Raw genomic sequence first — 16,733 nt, forward strand, 5'->3', positions numbered from 1 at the left:
ATTTGGCCTTATATTTAATAAGTTTTTTAATTATTGTTTTATTGTGCACTTTTTACTGTTTTATTTGGCTGTGAACCGCCCTGAGTCCTTCGGGAGAAGGGCGGTATAAAAATCTAATAAATGAAATGAAATGAAATGAAACTGACTCTCTCTCTCTCTCACACACACACACACAATGCCACATACAGCTTTGTGAGATTTTGTGTGTTTGTGTAGTTAGAGTGAAACACTACAGAAACACACCAAATCTCAGAAAGCTGCACAAATATTTTATTTTATTTTATTATTTTATTTTATTTATATTTTTTAGATCAAGGGTCTCCAACCTTAGTAACTTTAAGGTTTGTGGACTTCAATTCCCAGAGTTCCTCAGCCAGCAAAGCAGGCAGATTGAGTTGCTGACTGATGAGATGGATTTCAGGCAGGCAGATTCAGTTGCTAGTTGATCCAACTGATTTAAAGGATGGCTTTCCCAGCCGGAAAGGAGCCGTAATAAGGTAAGTGCTTCATTGCAGCCCAGAACCTCTTAAAAGGAGGTTTTCTACAAGCTCTGCAGCTGAAGAGCTTGTAGAAAACATGTTTTTTAAGGTTCTGGTGATGAAGAACTCAGCTGGGATTGCCGGAGGAGCCTTTTAAAACCTTTTTTTTTACAACCTCTTCGGCTGAAGAGGTTGTTAAAAAAAAGAGTTTAAAGGATTCTGATGATCTCAGCTGAGCCACGGGATCCTCAAAGGCGCTTTTTTTTTTTTTACTTTTAAAGGCATGTTTTCATCTGAAGAAAAACTGCTTTTAAAAGTAAAAAAAAACCCCTCTGATGATGGTGCGGCTCAGCAGAGGCAGGGGGTGGGGCCAGGGATTTATGCTACCGGTTCTCTGAATTACCCGCTGCCATCGCTACCGGATTGGGCGAGCCAGTCCGAACTGGGAGCATTTCACCCCTGCTCTTGAGACATTAATAGCCCTCCAAATGTTGCTGAACTACAATTCCTAGCATTTCCCATTATTGACCATGTTATAAGGAATTTCTGGGAGTTGTAGTTCACCAGCATTTGGAAAATCACAGGTTCTCCAACTAATCTGTGTCTCTTTATACAGAATAACTACTAGTATTTTATATGTCTCTGTTGAATTTCCAAATGTTATGCAATACTAAATTAGTGAACCTTCTCCATACGTGGGTTGAAGCTTGGAGATTTTTAATCTTTTGGTTCTGGGTCAATAAAAAAATAACATTGAATAAACAATGTGCCCTAATGTTCCTCTTCCTTCACTTCTTCAGTTTCTTCTTCTGCTTAATTTCAGTCTAATATTTATTTTCCTCTTTTCATTTTAGCATTTCAGAATGAACTGGGATCTTCACTCACAGGCAAGTTATGACTGAATTTTGATTAACTGATAAGATCAGTAACGTCTCTCCATCAGACGTGCCAATTAGATAGTACACAGAGACCCATCAATATGGGTCACAGCAGTTGTACAAAGTGTTCTGTTGTTGTTTTTTTTAAAGTAAAAACTCAATTGAAATGCTGCTGCTCATAATCTTAACCAAGCCAATAATCTTTAGCTGTCCAGCAAGTACAAGATGCGGTTAAGCAAGCGTATGAGCCACTGTTCTGCCAGACCCAGCCTTTGAAGAAGAATCTTTTGGGATCCTTTGAGATATTCCTGCAGAACAGAAATGTTTCCACAGTACGGTCCATGGTATGTTCCTTTTTTTTGGGGGGGATGTTTGATGACTTAGAGCTCTTCACTGATACTGTGGCATCCTGTGCAAATATGGATTTATTTATTAGACTTGTGCCTTGCCTTTATCATTATTATAAATAAGCAGGTAAATATTTGTAATAATCCTCCCTCCTCCTATTTTTTTCTACAACAATCTTATCCCATCTCATTATTTTTCCATTTCTTTGCCTTATGAAAGTCATCCTTCCCACCCATTTCCTAATATTGCAAGCAGATTGCTCCAAATCACGTGTCTTCCAGATGTGCTGGGACAAGAGGTGTCACAATTCTCAGGTAGTCTGTGAAATATAGTTCCAGCACATCTGGAAGACTGTTTAGGTCATTTCTCCATGAGCATCTTCCATTCATCCAGCCATTGGGTTAAAATAACAATAATGAGAAGGAGCTTTACATCAACTAAGGATGGCTGGTTGAAACTCTGAAAATACTTAACATATTTTGGGATGTTGCCCAAGGAAGGCAATATCCCAAGAGTTGCACAGGCAGCAGAATGAGGTGGTGATATATTTTTTTTATTTGCATTTATATCCCGCCCTTCTCCGAAGACTCAGGGCGGCTTACACTATGTCAAGCAATAGTCTTCATCTATTTGTATATTACATACAAAGTCAACTTATTGCCCCCAACAATCTGGGTCCTCATTTTACCTACCTTATAAAGGATAGAAGGCTGAGTCAACCTTGGGCCTGGTGGGACTAGAACCTGCAGTAATTGCAGGCAGCTGTGTTAATAACAGACTGTCTTAGCAGTCTGAGCCACTCAAGGACCCACATATTTGAAGCAAGTATGTGGTCTGTACTGTTTTTGGGCATGAGTAGGAGACATCATTTTTGAAAATACATCTATTGTGACCCAGGCCCAAGTAGGTAGTAGGAAACTCAGTCACAAACTTTATTCGAATAGCTGAGAATTACTTCATTCTCAGCGTAGTTCAACTAAATTAAATTCCTCCCAACACAAATTCCTCAGTCCTATCACAAACCTTGGTCCAATTAGGCAAACTGCCAAAGGCCCTTCCTGGCAAACGTCCAGAAGCCACAAAAACAAAGAGATATACGGAGCAGAAGACACAGCTACAACGTTGTTTTCCAGCAAAGCTCAAATGCTGGTGCTGGTCTGTTTTAAGCCTTATGGGAGGGGCCAATCATCTCTTCGCCCTATTCCCGAGTTGTCCTCTTTGCTTGAGCTGTTCTTGCCTTCTGACAGCTCTCATGCGTGCATTAGGAACAGGCTCCTCCTGTTCCTCTGCCTCACTACTATCAGTCTCTGGAGGCTCTGAAGTCCGCACCTCACTCCCCGATGGCCCTGGCCCCACCTCAGCCTCCGATGCAGAGCCCTGATCCAGGCCTTCCCCAGCCACAGGCTGCTGGTGGACCACAACAACTTCCTTCTGTAGATACAAATCAGCCTCCCTCTAAGGTCAGAAAGAATTCTCTACTGATAGAATTTTTTCATGAATTTCTAGATCCTTTGAGAGCTGTATGCAACAAAATTTCGTTTTAATGTATGCCAATTAGTATACATCCAAAGTGACAATAAAGTTATTCTAAGTCTAAGTCTATTGCTAATTGCAATTGCTAGTGTCAAGTAAACTAAACACAAACCAGAAAGTACACTTTCCCCCAGATTATGGATTGTATTGCCTCAGAGTGAGGTCTGGCCCCATTTTTTTTGGCCTTCCAGAATACCCTAAATACTCCTTTTTTAAGTGAATTGATGGTAACTGAGGAAGAATGTTTAATTATATTATTCTCTTATAAAAAAATTGGGTTTTCATTTATGGATTGTTTATATATATATATATAGCTTACCACCCACAGTTGATTGATTAGGGCGTTATTAACATGAGATACATCAATCAATCAATCAATCAATCAATCCATCAGTATAATTATTAATTGGAAAATCAGGTACATAAATAAATCCTGCATATCAATATTAATTGTGAAACAGGGAGAAAGGATGTAGATAAAAACTCTCCCTGCTAAGTTTACTTTTTTTTTTTTTTTTAATTTGCAGGGCCATTTTTACACAGGGAAGGACTGGACCCCCCCGCATGCCGTTTGAAGTGGCACAGTCCATTCCATTATCTCAGGTCTTCTCAAGTTCTTTTGCTGCTTCTGTAGATTATTATGTGTGGAATCCTGTCCAGATTAATTTCTGCTTGAATGTTTAGTCCAAGATTTTATCACCACTACTATCCTTTTGCACCAACTTCCCGTTTAGCTGCATATCTTTTTGCCTGTTTACTTCAAGCCTACTTCTACCCAGATGTATTTTCTCAGCTTCTGAGAATATATGGTCCAAGAACCCTTGACTGCTGCATAGCAGGAAATAATTATTTTCAAAATTTGTGAATTTACTGATTTCTTTATTAGATTTATATCTTTTTTTTCTCTTGGAGCTCAAGGTGATATACATTGTATACTTCCCTCCTTCTAATTCTTTTCCTACAATATCCCCATGAGCAGGACTGAACTAAGGCATAATAACTGCCCCCAAATCAATTAACCCTAACATTCATGGCTGAGGTCAGGTCTGAATCACTACATCACTTGGGCACAACCATACTGTGTTTATTATATAGCAACTCTCTTTTTTTTTTTTTATTCAAAAAGTTTTACAGAAAATTTTCCCCCCCTTTCCCCCCCTCCCCTCCCCCCTCCCTTCATAACCGCCCTCCCCCCCAGACTTCCCGGAACGAGCACAAGGTATAGTTAAAAATAAAACAAACATATGCTAAAAAAATTTTGTCCCAACTTAATTATACCCCTACAATCATCAATTCCTAACTTCCCCCGAAAACAATCAAAAATAATACATCATAATCATTCAAAGGCAGTCTGATAACTCTTAGTCTGATATCTACTTTGAATATAGTCAATCCATTTTTTCCATTCCTTTAAGTATCTTTCTTGCGTATTGTCTTTCAAAAAGGCTGATATCTTCGCCATCTCAGCCAAATTGGCAACTTTCAATATCCATTCTTTTATTGTAGGTACTTCTTTTTTCTTCCAGTACTGTCCTATTAGTAATCTTGCTGCTGTTATTAGATTTAAAATCAATTTAATCTCAATTACTGTACAGTCCGTAATAATTCCCAACAGAAAAAATTGCGGCAGGAACTTTATCTTCTTTTTCAAAACATTTTGTAAAATCCCCCAAATTTTTATCCAAAAGGCCTTTATATCCTTACAAGTCCACCAAATATGAAAATATGTAGCGTCATCACAATTACATCTCCAACATTTTGCTGTTATATAGCAACTCTCTATTTCACCTCTTCCTGATGTGACTGACTGCTCTACATTTTTTCCCACCAGCTGGAGCTTTCCATGGCAGGTGACAATGCTGATCGCTCCATGTTGGAGTCATTGAATGAGGAATTCCGAGTTCCAGTAGAAATGCTGCTATCCTACTTAGGGATTTTCCAAGACACTAAAAGAGGAGAAAACCAAGATCTCTGGGGACCAGTGCACTTCCTTTGCTCTTCTATAGATGGTACAAGAAACTATCGTTTGGATGTTGTTGTACTTACATAGGACTGTTTGCTTTCTCAAGCTTGGAAGGTACCTCTTCCAAGGTACCCCTTCCTGGGTCAGAACTTAGCAGTTCATTCCCAACCTTCCACAACGAGCAGAATTTATTGTAGAAAGAGATTGTGACTGAAGTTGGAAAAAAATTAAAATTCCCCACTTTTCCTGGGGAAAGTGGTAGGAGTTAGGCCAAAAAAGAAGTATGGGTACAGCAGGCAAGCCATCTAGTTGCCAAAATTCTAAAAAATGGTTTGTATAAAGAAATAAATCATGGTTTGAGGAGACATTTGAATGCTGCTGCTGTATTACTTCTGTAGCACTTCAGGCACAATTTATTGTAATATGTTTTAATGCAATATATATAAGAACTTGAATCTATAAATTGTAATTCAGGAGAATTCGTGTTTTTCAAATGAAAACTCTGAAGCTGGAAGAAAGGGATTTTTAACAAATTAAATATGGAAGAAACACAATTAGCCATACTTTCTTCTCCCCCCAAATTGCCTAGCCTGAATTTCAACAAAATCTTTTCAGTCTGGTTCAAAGCGCTGTGTTTCTTTGCCACATTTTTAACCACTGCCATTAGCTAAATATATTTATAAAATGAGCAACAATTTTTAACACGATCTGGGCACTTATACAGATAGACACTGTTCTATTTGTATTGGCTCTCAAGACAATGCTGTGGATGGATGGGTGGGTGGTGGGTGGATGGATATATGGATTTATGTATGGATAGATGGATAGATGGATAGTTGGATAGTTGGATAGATGGATAGAGGCAGGCAGGCAGACAGACAAACAGACAGACAGACAGATGAAACTGCCAGCTACTTTGGAATCCCTCTAGAGTTGATTTCACATTGAAGCCTCCTATTTTTGTTGTTCACAGCACATACTGCTCTATGATTGTTTTAAGAAACACAGCACCTAGTTTTCAAACTGTGCACTTATGTGGATGCCCACTGAAAAATAAGACTTTCCACTCATCTGAAAGTCTGACTTACTATTTTTGTTCGTAAACTCCTTGCCCACAAATGCTTTCCCTCATCCTAAGTCTAACGTGAAGAAAGAGTAATGCTGCAATATTCTGCAACAGAAACTACAATCAGTACCAATCTTTAATAAAAGAGGCCTTGAGAAAAAAATTATATTCTGGAGGCAACAAAAGACTGTGAGGGGAGGGGAGAAAATATATCAGGAAGAAGAAAAATGAGTGTAGATAAGTTTCACATGTGACAACATCATGGTATAAATGATACCTGTCTCTGTTTTTGCATTAATAGAATTAGACTATGAGATGATGCCCGTCTTACAGAAAATGTTGGAAAAGAAACAATTGGCCAAACCAATGGAGATGGTGAGCTCTTTCTATCTTAACTTTTTGCTGTAATCTTTTCCTAACCTGCTGTAATATGCAATGCTTTTTCAAACTCATACCAAACATGCATGCCTAAAAAAGCAAGTAGCTAAATCTCAGAATTCCATTGAGGTTTTATAAAAGAGTGCATTTAGGCAGAGATGTGCCAATTCCTTGGAAGACATTGATTCTCAGGGAAAAGAGAAATGCTTTATTTGTGAACTAGGCATCCTAGTGGCCTTGTGGTTGCCAGAAGCCCTTCTGCCATATGCCAGAAACTCTTTTCATAACATTGTTTTCATTTATTGTGCTTCTAAGGACCACAGGTCCTGTTGGGAGAGCAAGGAGTCAAAGGTGTGGCTGGAAGTTGTCGGTGAAGAAGCAAAAACTGGCAGGCAAAAGAAGATGGTTTCCTCAGGCTCCAATTTGTTGCATGGAATTCCAAGTAGCAAGTCCCGATCAAGTTATAGGTCCGCAATGGCGAACCTATGGCATGCGTGCCACAGGTGGCACGTGGAGCCATATCAGTGGTACGCAAGCATTGCCCTAGCTCAGCTCCAGCATGCATCCGCGCACTGGCAGCTGATTTTCGAACCTTTCAGGCCCACCAGAAGTTAGGAAACAGGCTGTTTTCGGCCTCTAGAGGGCTTCCAGGGGAGGAAGCCATTTTCACCCTTTGCTCTGGAGCCTGGGGAGAGCGGAAAATGGGCCTTCCGGTCCCACCAGAAGTCAGCAAATGGGCTGTTTCTGGCCTCTAGAGGGCCTTCGGGGGGAGGGGAAGCCATTTTTGCCCTCCCCAGGCTCCAAGAAAGCCTCTGGAGCCCAGGGAGGGTGAAAAACGGGCCTACCAGGTCACCAGATATTTCTGAGGCCAGGAGACTGGGAGCCTGCCTCAGGACTGGAGAACAGACAGGGCAGGGGCAATGGCAGAGAAAGTTTTCTTCTTTGATCCTGCAGATCAAAATTCTGCTCAAGGGGATGGATTGATCTAATGGGGCAAAGACAGTTCTTGGCCCCATACCATGTAGGGCTGTAATGGTTATAATTAACACTTTGAAATGGACCTGAAGCAAGTCAGCATCCAATGTATCTTGCACAGCAGAGATGTTACATGTGCCATCCTTGGGTCGTTCAAAATTGCCCACGTGGCCACAATATATACCAGTTCAAGCTTCTGGATACTTCTCAAGGATAGCCCCATATATATTACATTGCAGTAGTCCAAATGGGAGATAACAAGGGTGTGAGTGACTGACTGAAGAGCTTCCCTATCCAGGAAAGGGCATAACTGATGCACAGCATGATGCTGAGCAGAAGGTCTCCTATCCATGATTGCCAGCTATTCTTTGAGTAGGAGTTATAAGTCCAGGAGAACCCTCAGATTATATATTGGATTTGCCTGGGACAGTGCAATCCCATCCAGTAATTAGATTATGCCTCCTTTGTTTTTAAATTATATTTTAAAGTATCATTATGTTGTCAGTTGCAATCCAAAAGCTGCTGTATGAGAGATCCAAAACAGGGCGTCTCCATCAGTCTCAGCATTTCTGAGTTGGAATCCTGGATTATCATCATGACCAGCATGGGTGATAATGAGCTGCCCAATCCAAAATTTAGAACTAGGAGCAGAAGTCATGAGTATTGCTGCAGTTTCTATTGACTCTATCTCTGACTAGCCAGCTACTTGCATTTGTAAATTGGTCTTTTCATTATCTCTGTCTCCCACCCCCTCTTTTCCTTTTGTCTCTCATTTGTTCTCCTGCTTCACTTCAAAAGGTGGAATTCACTCTGGAAAGGATTCTTTCTGGTGAAGAAGGTGGCACTTTCGCTCTTCCTTCCCTTTCCCTGATGGAGGAGGAAGTTGATCTCAATCTCGATATGCTGCAGATCTGTGGGCTGGATTTAGAAGTTGGGGAAAATTCCATCACTTGCCAGTGGAATAATGATGCCTGCTCAGAACTGGCTGCTCTATATTCCAGCTTGTATGCCCTGCAGATCCTAAGTGGATGAAGGAGGAATTCAAACAGATTCTAAAAAGACGATGTTTTTGTGGCTGCAAAAGATCAGCTAGACTGTGAACTAAAACTAATATTTCAAAAAAGTTTTTAGCGGTTCGAAACTGTTGTTTCCCATTTCCTTATGGGAAAATTATGAGAAGTAAGAAATTATGGATATTAGCTGCTGAGCAGTTTCCCACCTGATTGGCTACAATTCTCAGTAACTTTCCTTCTCTATAAAGTTTTATTTTTACAATCATATCAAATAGTTCATCCAATGTACAGTTATATACAATTAGTCGGGCTTGCCCAGTCACCACCCCCCTTTTTAACACTCTTCCCTCTTCTACCTTCTTCTACTTTCCAAACCTTCCTCTCCTTCTCTTATCTACATCCTCTCCTCCCTCCACCCTACACCTTCCTTCTCCCTCTTCTACCCCTCTTCCTTCCTCTTCTCCTCTTTCCTACCTCCTACTCTCTCTTTTCTCCCTCCCCACCGTTCTAAAATGGTAACTGGGCAGACCCGACCCTGCATTAATTATATTTATACATCTTCAATTAACCCTGTACATTAACCATCACTCCATCTCTGCCAACCCCCCCAATTCCCCTCCCCCTTACCCCCCACCCCCCACCCCGACTTCCCAGAACAAAATGCAGGGTATCAAAACTAACAATCATAATCTAAAATAATTCCTAAATTATAATCTCTAGTCACACCACACTTAGTCACACTCTCTTTTTTTTTTTTTTTTTTATAAAAAGTTTTATTTTTACAATCATATCAAATAATTCATCCAATGTACAGTTATATACAATTAGTCGGGCTTGCCCAGTCACCACCACCCTTTTTAACATTCTTCCCTCTTCTACCTTCTTTTACTTTCCAAACCTTCCTCTCCTTCTCTTATCTACATCCACTCCTCCCTCCACCTTACACCTTCCTTCTCCCTCTACTATCCCTCTTCCTTCCTCTTCTCCTCTTTCCTACCTCCTACTCTCTCTTTTCTCCCTCCCCACCGTTCTAAAATGGTAACTATGCAGACCCGACCCTACATTAATTATATTTCTTCAATAATCCCTGTACATTAACCATCACTCCATCTCTACCAAACCCCCCAATTCCCTCCCCTTACCCCCACCCCCACCCCGACTTCCCAGAACAAAATGCAGGGTATCAAAACTAACAATCATAATCCAAAATAATTCCTAAATTATAATCTTTAGTCACACCACACTTAGTCACACTCTCAATTCCCCTCTCCTTCAAAAATATATCTAATACAAAATATTTCCTAAATTTACTCATATGCTATTCGATATTTTTTTATCTGATACTTATTTTGAATATAATCAAGTAACTTTCCTATATTATGCTGCATCTATGTGAGTTGCATCTGTATGGCCACGGGGCTTGACCAGGTTCGAAGTTAGATTTTAAATTAATTGTATTTTGGTTATTGCAAGAGTCTTGGAAAAAACTGAGGAACAACTCTCTTGTGTATTTCTGTATTTCTTTTTTGTAAGTACATAGAAACATTGATATTTATTCATGTGCTGATTGAACTATACTTGATACCTGAAAGTTGTTTTGTTACTTTAACAAGGAATTCTGTTTTTCCTTTGAACCATGAGATTTACAAATAACCAGAATTCATGATTGTTATTTCTACGGAGATTCTCAGTCATCTAGATCGTAGTTGTCCCAAAGGTGCTTTTTCAAGAGGCAACTGGACTTTCTGGTGGTTTTTAAAAAAAGATGTTTTGTTGAGACATTTCGATGAGAATCCAAGAAGCTTCTTCAGCTCTGAAGCACCTTTGAGACATGATTGTTATGATTGTTAAGGCATTCCATCCCCTACCTCAATGTGACAGTGGGCCAAGGACGGCCTTTGGACAACTTCATAACTGTGGAACACTTGTTCCAGTTCCTAGATCAAGGAGACCTACTCATGGCCACACATGCTCTAGTCATTTCCCAGTTAGACTAATGCAATGCACTCAATGTAGGGCTACCATCTGCAAACTTTGGGCTGGTGTAGAACACACAGCGTGAGCACTTACATGTGTTTCTGGTGGTACATATATTATACCTTTGCTTTGCAAGCTGCATTGGTTACCAATTTGTTTTCAGGTCCAATTCAAAGTGGATATCATGAAATACCAGGGTTATTTACGGGACTGCCCCTTTCTGATTTTATCTGTCCGTGCTAACAAGATCCAAGGTTATGTTACAGGTTCCATTACCTTACATTTTGGGGTGGGGGATTGGGTGGCAACTTCTTCTTTCTACTGGGGAGTCTTTTCTGCACTGAAGTGAGGTTTACCTTGTCTCTATGGAGTTTCTGGAGGCCCCTCAAGACCTGGTTACGCCAGCAGGCCAGGACACCAGTGGTAGATGGAGCAGTGAGATGGCTCCATTATTTTTGACATTCCTTCATCTATTATTCTTTGTTTTAGTTTGGGTTTTTATATTTTAATGTATTTATTAACTGTTTTTAGCAATGTTGTATTCTGTCCAGAACTGCTGTCTTGTGACATGGATAGCTATTTAAATTGAATAAACGAATAAAATAAACAAACAAATATTTCAGTCTGTTGTATTTGGTTTCACTAATGTTCATCATTTCACTAATATTCACTTATGTGATTGGGCATTTCATTCCTTTTATGTGATACAAGCTTGGGATATTCACTCAGTAGATTCTCATATATCATAGGAAGAGGTGATTGTGATGAAAAAAGTAAATAAAATTATTTTACTTCTCAAATGGTATTGACATATACCATACATATACTCCCTATAACTGGGAGTTGCTATTGCCCAGTAAAGCAGATGTGTTTGGTGTACATACTAGCCAGATTTATTTCTGACTTCATCTACTATATTAATGAGCCTCAGATAAAAAGATAGAGAAATATATTTCCTAATTAGCACACCATTAAATTTTTAAAAATCCAATAAAAGCTCAGTTTCAAAGGGTACCAGACCATAGTCAGAGATTAAGTTCATTGATCATCCTCTATTATACATCATGATTTGTTGCAAACCATAGCTTTTGAAGAGCCATAATGGCTTCAACACAAAGCACTAAGCTATCAACTAGAATTTTAAATCACAATTGGTTAGCGCTAGTCTGAATATCAAAAGATTTGAATGCGGTATTCAAATTCTGTTTCTGGGAACCCAAGGGTTCTGTAAGAATCATCCAGGAATTCAACATGAAATTGCCATTTGCATTGTATGAAATTTATTATTACAACATTAATTGAAAATTTTGTTCAAATAAAATGTATTACTTTAAATGTATTAATAGGTTCCAAAATGATTTTTTTTTTACATTGAGAAGGGTTTTTTTGGTATCTCACCACTAGCTTAGAATTATTTGTGAAGTGAGGGAATTCCTAAATCTAACAATTCCAAGACACAGGTTCTAGGGCAGGGGTCTTCAACCTTGGCAACTTTAAGCCCGGTGGACTTCAACTCCCAGAATTCCCCAGCCAGCAAAGCTGGTTGGGGGATTCTGGGAGTTGAAGTCCACCGGGCTTAAAGTTGCCAAGGTTGGAGACCCCTGTTCTAGGGCCTTCCCTTGATGCATCTCCAGGGCATTTATTTGATTTCAGAAATGTCTGAATATCTGAAACTAGCGGTGAACACTTTATCCATCTTCTTTCTGGATGAGTATCAGCAGCTGCCTCACAAGTGACCTATGTAATGAGTACAGGTTCAGCTGAGAGTAAAATGCTACAATCTGTTTGAGTTCCAGACTCAGCATGAAACTTGGAAACAAAAAATAGCACATTCCAGATTGAGAAGATGCTTCAGGAGCATTACCACTTCCTTTTAAACTTGTTTGGAAAGTTCTGCCCCTACTTGCAGTTTACTATAAAGACTTCATGCCCTGGCAAGCCCCATGATCTCTCATGATTGTGAGATAAATAACTGTTCATTTATTGTTATTAAAGTATTTCTCCCCCTTAAGCTGGCCTAGTCTCTTCATAGATTCAGCCAGTGGTGGGATTCAAGTAATTTAATAGAATTTTTTTTTATAGAATAGAATTTTTTATTGGCCAAGTGTGATTGGACACACAAGGAATTTGTCTTGGTGCATATGCTCTCAGTGTACATAAAAGAAAAGATACGTTCATCAGGGTACAACATTTACAACACAATTGATGGTCAATATATCAATATAAATCATAAGGATTGCCAGCAACAAGTTATAGTCATACAGTCATAAGTGGAAAGAGATTGGTGATGGGAACTATGAAACGATTAATAGTAGTGCAGATTCAGTAAATAGTCTGACAGTGTTGATGGAATTATTTGTTTAGCAGAGTGATGGCCTTCGGGAAAAAACTGTTCTTGTGTCTAGTTGTTCTGGTGTGCAGTGCTCTATAGCGTCGTTTTGAGGGTAGGAGTTGAAACAGTTTATGTCCAGGATGCGAGTGATCTGCAAATATTTTCATGGCCCTCTTCTTGATTCGTGCAGTATACAGGTCCTCGATGGAAGGCAGGTTGGTAGCAATTATTTTTTCTGCAGTTCTAATTATCCTCTGAAGTCTGTGTTTTTCTTGTTGGGTTGCAGAACCGAACCAGACAGTTATAGAGGTGCAAATAACAACCGGTTCTCTGCCCTTATGATTTTTTCCAACAACCAGTTTGCCAAACTGCTCAGAAAGTTAACAACCGGTTCTTCCAAAGTGATGCGAACTGGCTGAATCCCACCACTGGATTCAGCGTTATATTCTGTAACACTTTGTCAGCCATTACTTGAAAATGAAGTTAGTTCTTGTAGACACAATCAGTGTAATGGTTTTGCAGCAGTGAAGGCATGTCCTATCCCTCCAATCAATAGCAGTATCAGCATAACTTTTTCTCTCCCTCCTTTCCATTTTTATTTTGGTTCTGGTTCTTGAGTTGCTTTAGTGCTTGTCACCCTACTTCATTTTTGAAGCCTTCTTTCCAGACTTCCAGTAAAGAAGCGAATAAAATATTTTTTCTGTTATTAGAGCAGAAAAAAGGAGGCATATTTGCCCAATTTGATGCTTAAGGGGACGGTGCAATGAGCAGATATCCATTATTTTAGGTATTAAGGAGATGTATTTGTGCAGTTATGTGTCGATGATATTCTGAAATGGTGATCTGTACATCAAATGTGAGTTTTATCTATTCCAGATAATAATAAAAAATGTTAACCTAAGTATTTGTAGCTATTTGCCATTTTTCTGTATTTGTCAGTTTCAGTCACTTCTCCTCCTCTCCTTGAAGTAAGATGCTCAACAGCTTACTTCAAGGAGATTCAGTTTTCAGTTCTCTAGAATTTATGAGCTGCCCAATTTATTTTCATTGTGGTGTCTTCTCATATCTTTATTTTGGAGAAGCCCAAATAGAGCGTGGCAGGAAGGGCTGATAAAACTTCAATTTAGAATAACAGAGTTGGAAGGGACCTTGGAGGTCTTCTAGTCCAACCCCCTGCTAGACAGGAAACCCTACACCACTTCAGACAAATGGTTATCTAAATAATGATCTCACAGAGGACCAACTGGGGAGTATTATGACAGTCAAATGCTAGAGACAAAGTTTAGGCAGGAAGAAAAATACTGATTGTTGCTCTGATGAGCAGAAGAATATGTGACTCGTGTTAACTGCTTTGGCCTGATCACTCAGCCAGGAGGATTCTGCTGACTTATTGCAACATGGCCTTGGTGTGGTTAGATTTTCACATCGTCAAAAGGAGATTTCTTTGGAAGGGGAGCTGCAGAGTAAGCTGCTGTCTTTGCGTGTATGCAATGACTTTACCAGTCTCATTCTTATGTGTAGTAATACAAATGCTGTAAGGACAATAGTTCTTCAAAGAAAAATACTTTGCTTTCATCTTAAAGAAGGTGGAAAACATATAAATGAAGTTTTCTGTGGGTGTGTATCTACATATATGTAGATGGCCCTCAGCTCTATGTGGTCTCTGAAGACTTCAGTACAGGATAATTAATGTTACTGATACGAAGTCTTTTTCCAGAGTAACAATCAGCTGATATATGGATAAGGGCTTCCAAATTCTCATTTTTGGGAATAGAGCATTATTTTTTAATCATAATTAAGACATCCAGATATGAGCTGTAATAACTTGCATATCAACTGGATTTTAGCAAAGAGATACAGAAAATTCCAATTCTTTGCTTCTATCTGACAGTCAATCATTTTTTTCCAGGTAGGTTAATTCTAATTCAACTGACCTAAGTGAATTTTCCAAAAAATATGGAAAAAGATTTAAACATATATCCTGAATATTGCTAGAGGCTGTTGTGGCTCCAGCCCCTGAACCTGGCCCCATGCCCGAAAGTGCCCTGGAGCCGGGCCTGCTGCCAGAAAGTGACTTGGAGCCGGGCCTGCTGCCAGAAAGTGACTTGGAGCCGGGCCTGCTGCCAGAAAGTGACTTGGACAGTGAGGGGGAAGGGCTGTCAGGACACCTCGGAAGCACCAGCCTCCCTGGCTCAGCTCCAAGAGCCAGAAGCAGGCCAGGTGGAAGAACTAATGAGGCTTCCATCCCCTGACTCTTCCCACCCCCCAGGCCACGCCTGCAGACCCAGCTGACAGCAATCAGGTGTGGTTGAATCCTAGGTTTCTTAGGCAGGAGAGAAGGGAACAACAGAAGCAGGGGAGGGGCAGGCCTAGGAAGTGCTGAGTCATGGAGCTACACCCCACAGGATATAAAAGGCAGCAAGAGCTGGTGTGTCTCTTTGTATCAGGCAAATCCACTGATTGACTAGAGCTGAAGGTTGTGACTCACCAGCGTCTTGGCAGCTAACGAGGGCTCTTGGCAGACACTGGCTCTTTTGTTGCCAGAGCTGATAAGAGCCGAATGATTAAGCCATCGTTCGGACGGAGGTGAGGAGGACAGAACAGAGGCAATATTTTTGCCTGAAGATATAATTTTTAAAAAATCACAAAAATATGGCATCACACTCAACCTTTCCTTTCTGAACGGCTTTCCTCTGTGCTTCCCATGCTATCTACATACTATTTTACAAACCCAGATTTAACATTAGTCAAAAATCAATGAAAAGCCCACACACTTTTATATTTTTATTTATTAAACAAATTTATATTGTCACCTAACTCACACAAAACGATTCTGGGCAGCAAACAATAATAAAAAGCCAAAAGTTAAAACCTCAGTTGAAACTCATCACCCTTCCTTTTCCCTGCAGCAGTGACAAACACAATTATTTCATTAAACAAATTTACATGGCTGCCTAACCAATGTGAGCCAATGTTTTAGACCAGCATTTTCTTCTAATTTTTAAAATCTATGTAATAATATATCTCTCAATAATACCACATTGTATAACTGATAATAAAAATGCCTTTATATTTGAAATCCTTCCATTTTTCGACAAATTTTCCAAATAAAGGGTTTCAAAATTCAAGTTATCCAAATGCATGTACTTTTGAACGTAAAATTCAACAGTGTTCCTTCTTTTTTCAAAGATTGGAACAAGACTAGTGCTACTGGTTCTTGATTATTACAGCCCTGATTGCAAAGTCTGAAAGGTTGGAAAACTCACAATCTTTTCCAGCAAATTTTGGAGGAGAATTCAGGTGTATTTCCTTTTCTCTGTTTATGGATTTCCATGAGCAGTGAACAGATAAGGAAAAATCCTTTGTTTCCTCTTTATTTCTTACTCTACCTGTTCCTTCTTTACAAGATTTCTAATCTTAGCACCTTCCATGTTGCCTTTGCTCTCTCCAACATAGTCTTCCTCTTTTTAGATGCTAGGCTTTTCTGCCTATCTTCTGAATTCCTGCTAAATAAACCTTTCTCTTAAGTTACCATATCATAACCTTGATTTGCTTTTCACTTTCTAGGAACATGCATTCAAACTGTTTCTTCCAATTTTTTGCAGATCCTTCAAAAATTATGCCAGCGCATAATTTGATAATATTCAGTGACTTGCCTAAGACAATGGAATTACTGAATAGTGCATAGAGAACTAGATCGCAGAGTTCAATTACATACCGCATGAAGTGCATGGCTAATTAGCTGTTAGCCATGAAAGACAACTATTTCACTTCTTGTTCAGTAATCATAG

At 39.5% G+C, this 16,733-nt stretch overlaps 1 protein-coding gene across 1 annotated transcript in view; it reads left to right on the plus strand.

Moving 5' to 3' along the window:
* The window catches only part of GSDMD (gasdermin D), a 53,539-nt gene extending 44,314 nt beyond the window's left edge, over window positions 1-9,225 (plus strand). The window contains exons 9-13 of the mRNA XM_058180780.1: window positions 1,334-1,366; window positions 1,565-1,701; window positions 5,070-5,247; window positions 6,569-6,642; window positions 8,419-9,225. Of these exons, the coding sequence (XP_058036763.1) occupies window positions 1,334-1,366; window positions 1,565-1,701; window positions 5,070-5,247; window positions 6,569-6,642; window positions 8,419-8,652 (656 nt within the window). The 3' untranslated portion in view covers window positions 8,653-9,225. The remainder of the gene's footprint in view (window positions 1-1,333; window positions 1,367-1,564; window positions 1,702-5,069; window positions 5,248-6,568; window positions 6,643-8,418) is intronic.
* Window positions 9,226-16,733: the final 7,508 nt, after the last annotated feature.

The sequence above is a fragment of the Ahaetulla prasina genome, chromosome 4 (genome assembly GCF_028640845.1).
Source record: "Ahaetulla prasina isolate Xishuangbanna chromosome 4, ASM2864084v1, whole genome shotgun sequence".
Lineage (NCBI taxonomy): Eukaryota > Metazoa > Chordata > Lepidosauria > Squamata > Colubridae > Ahaetulla > Ahaetulla prasina.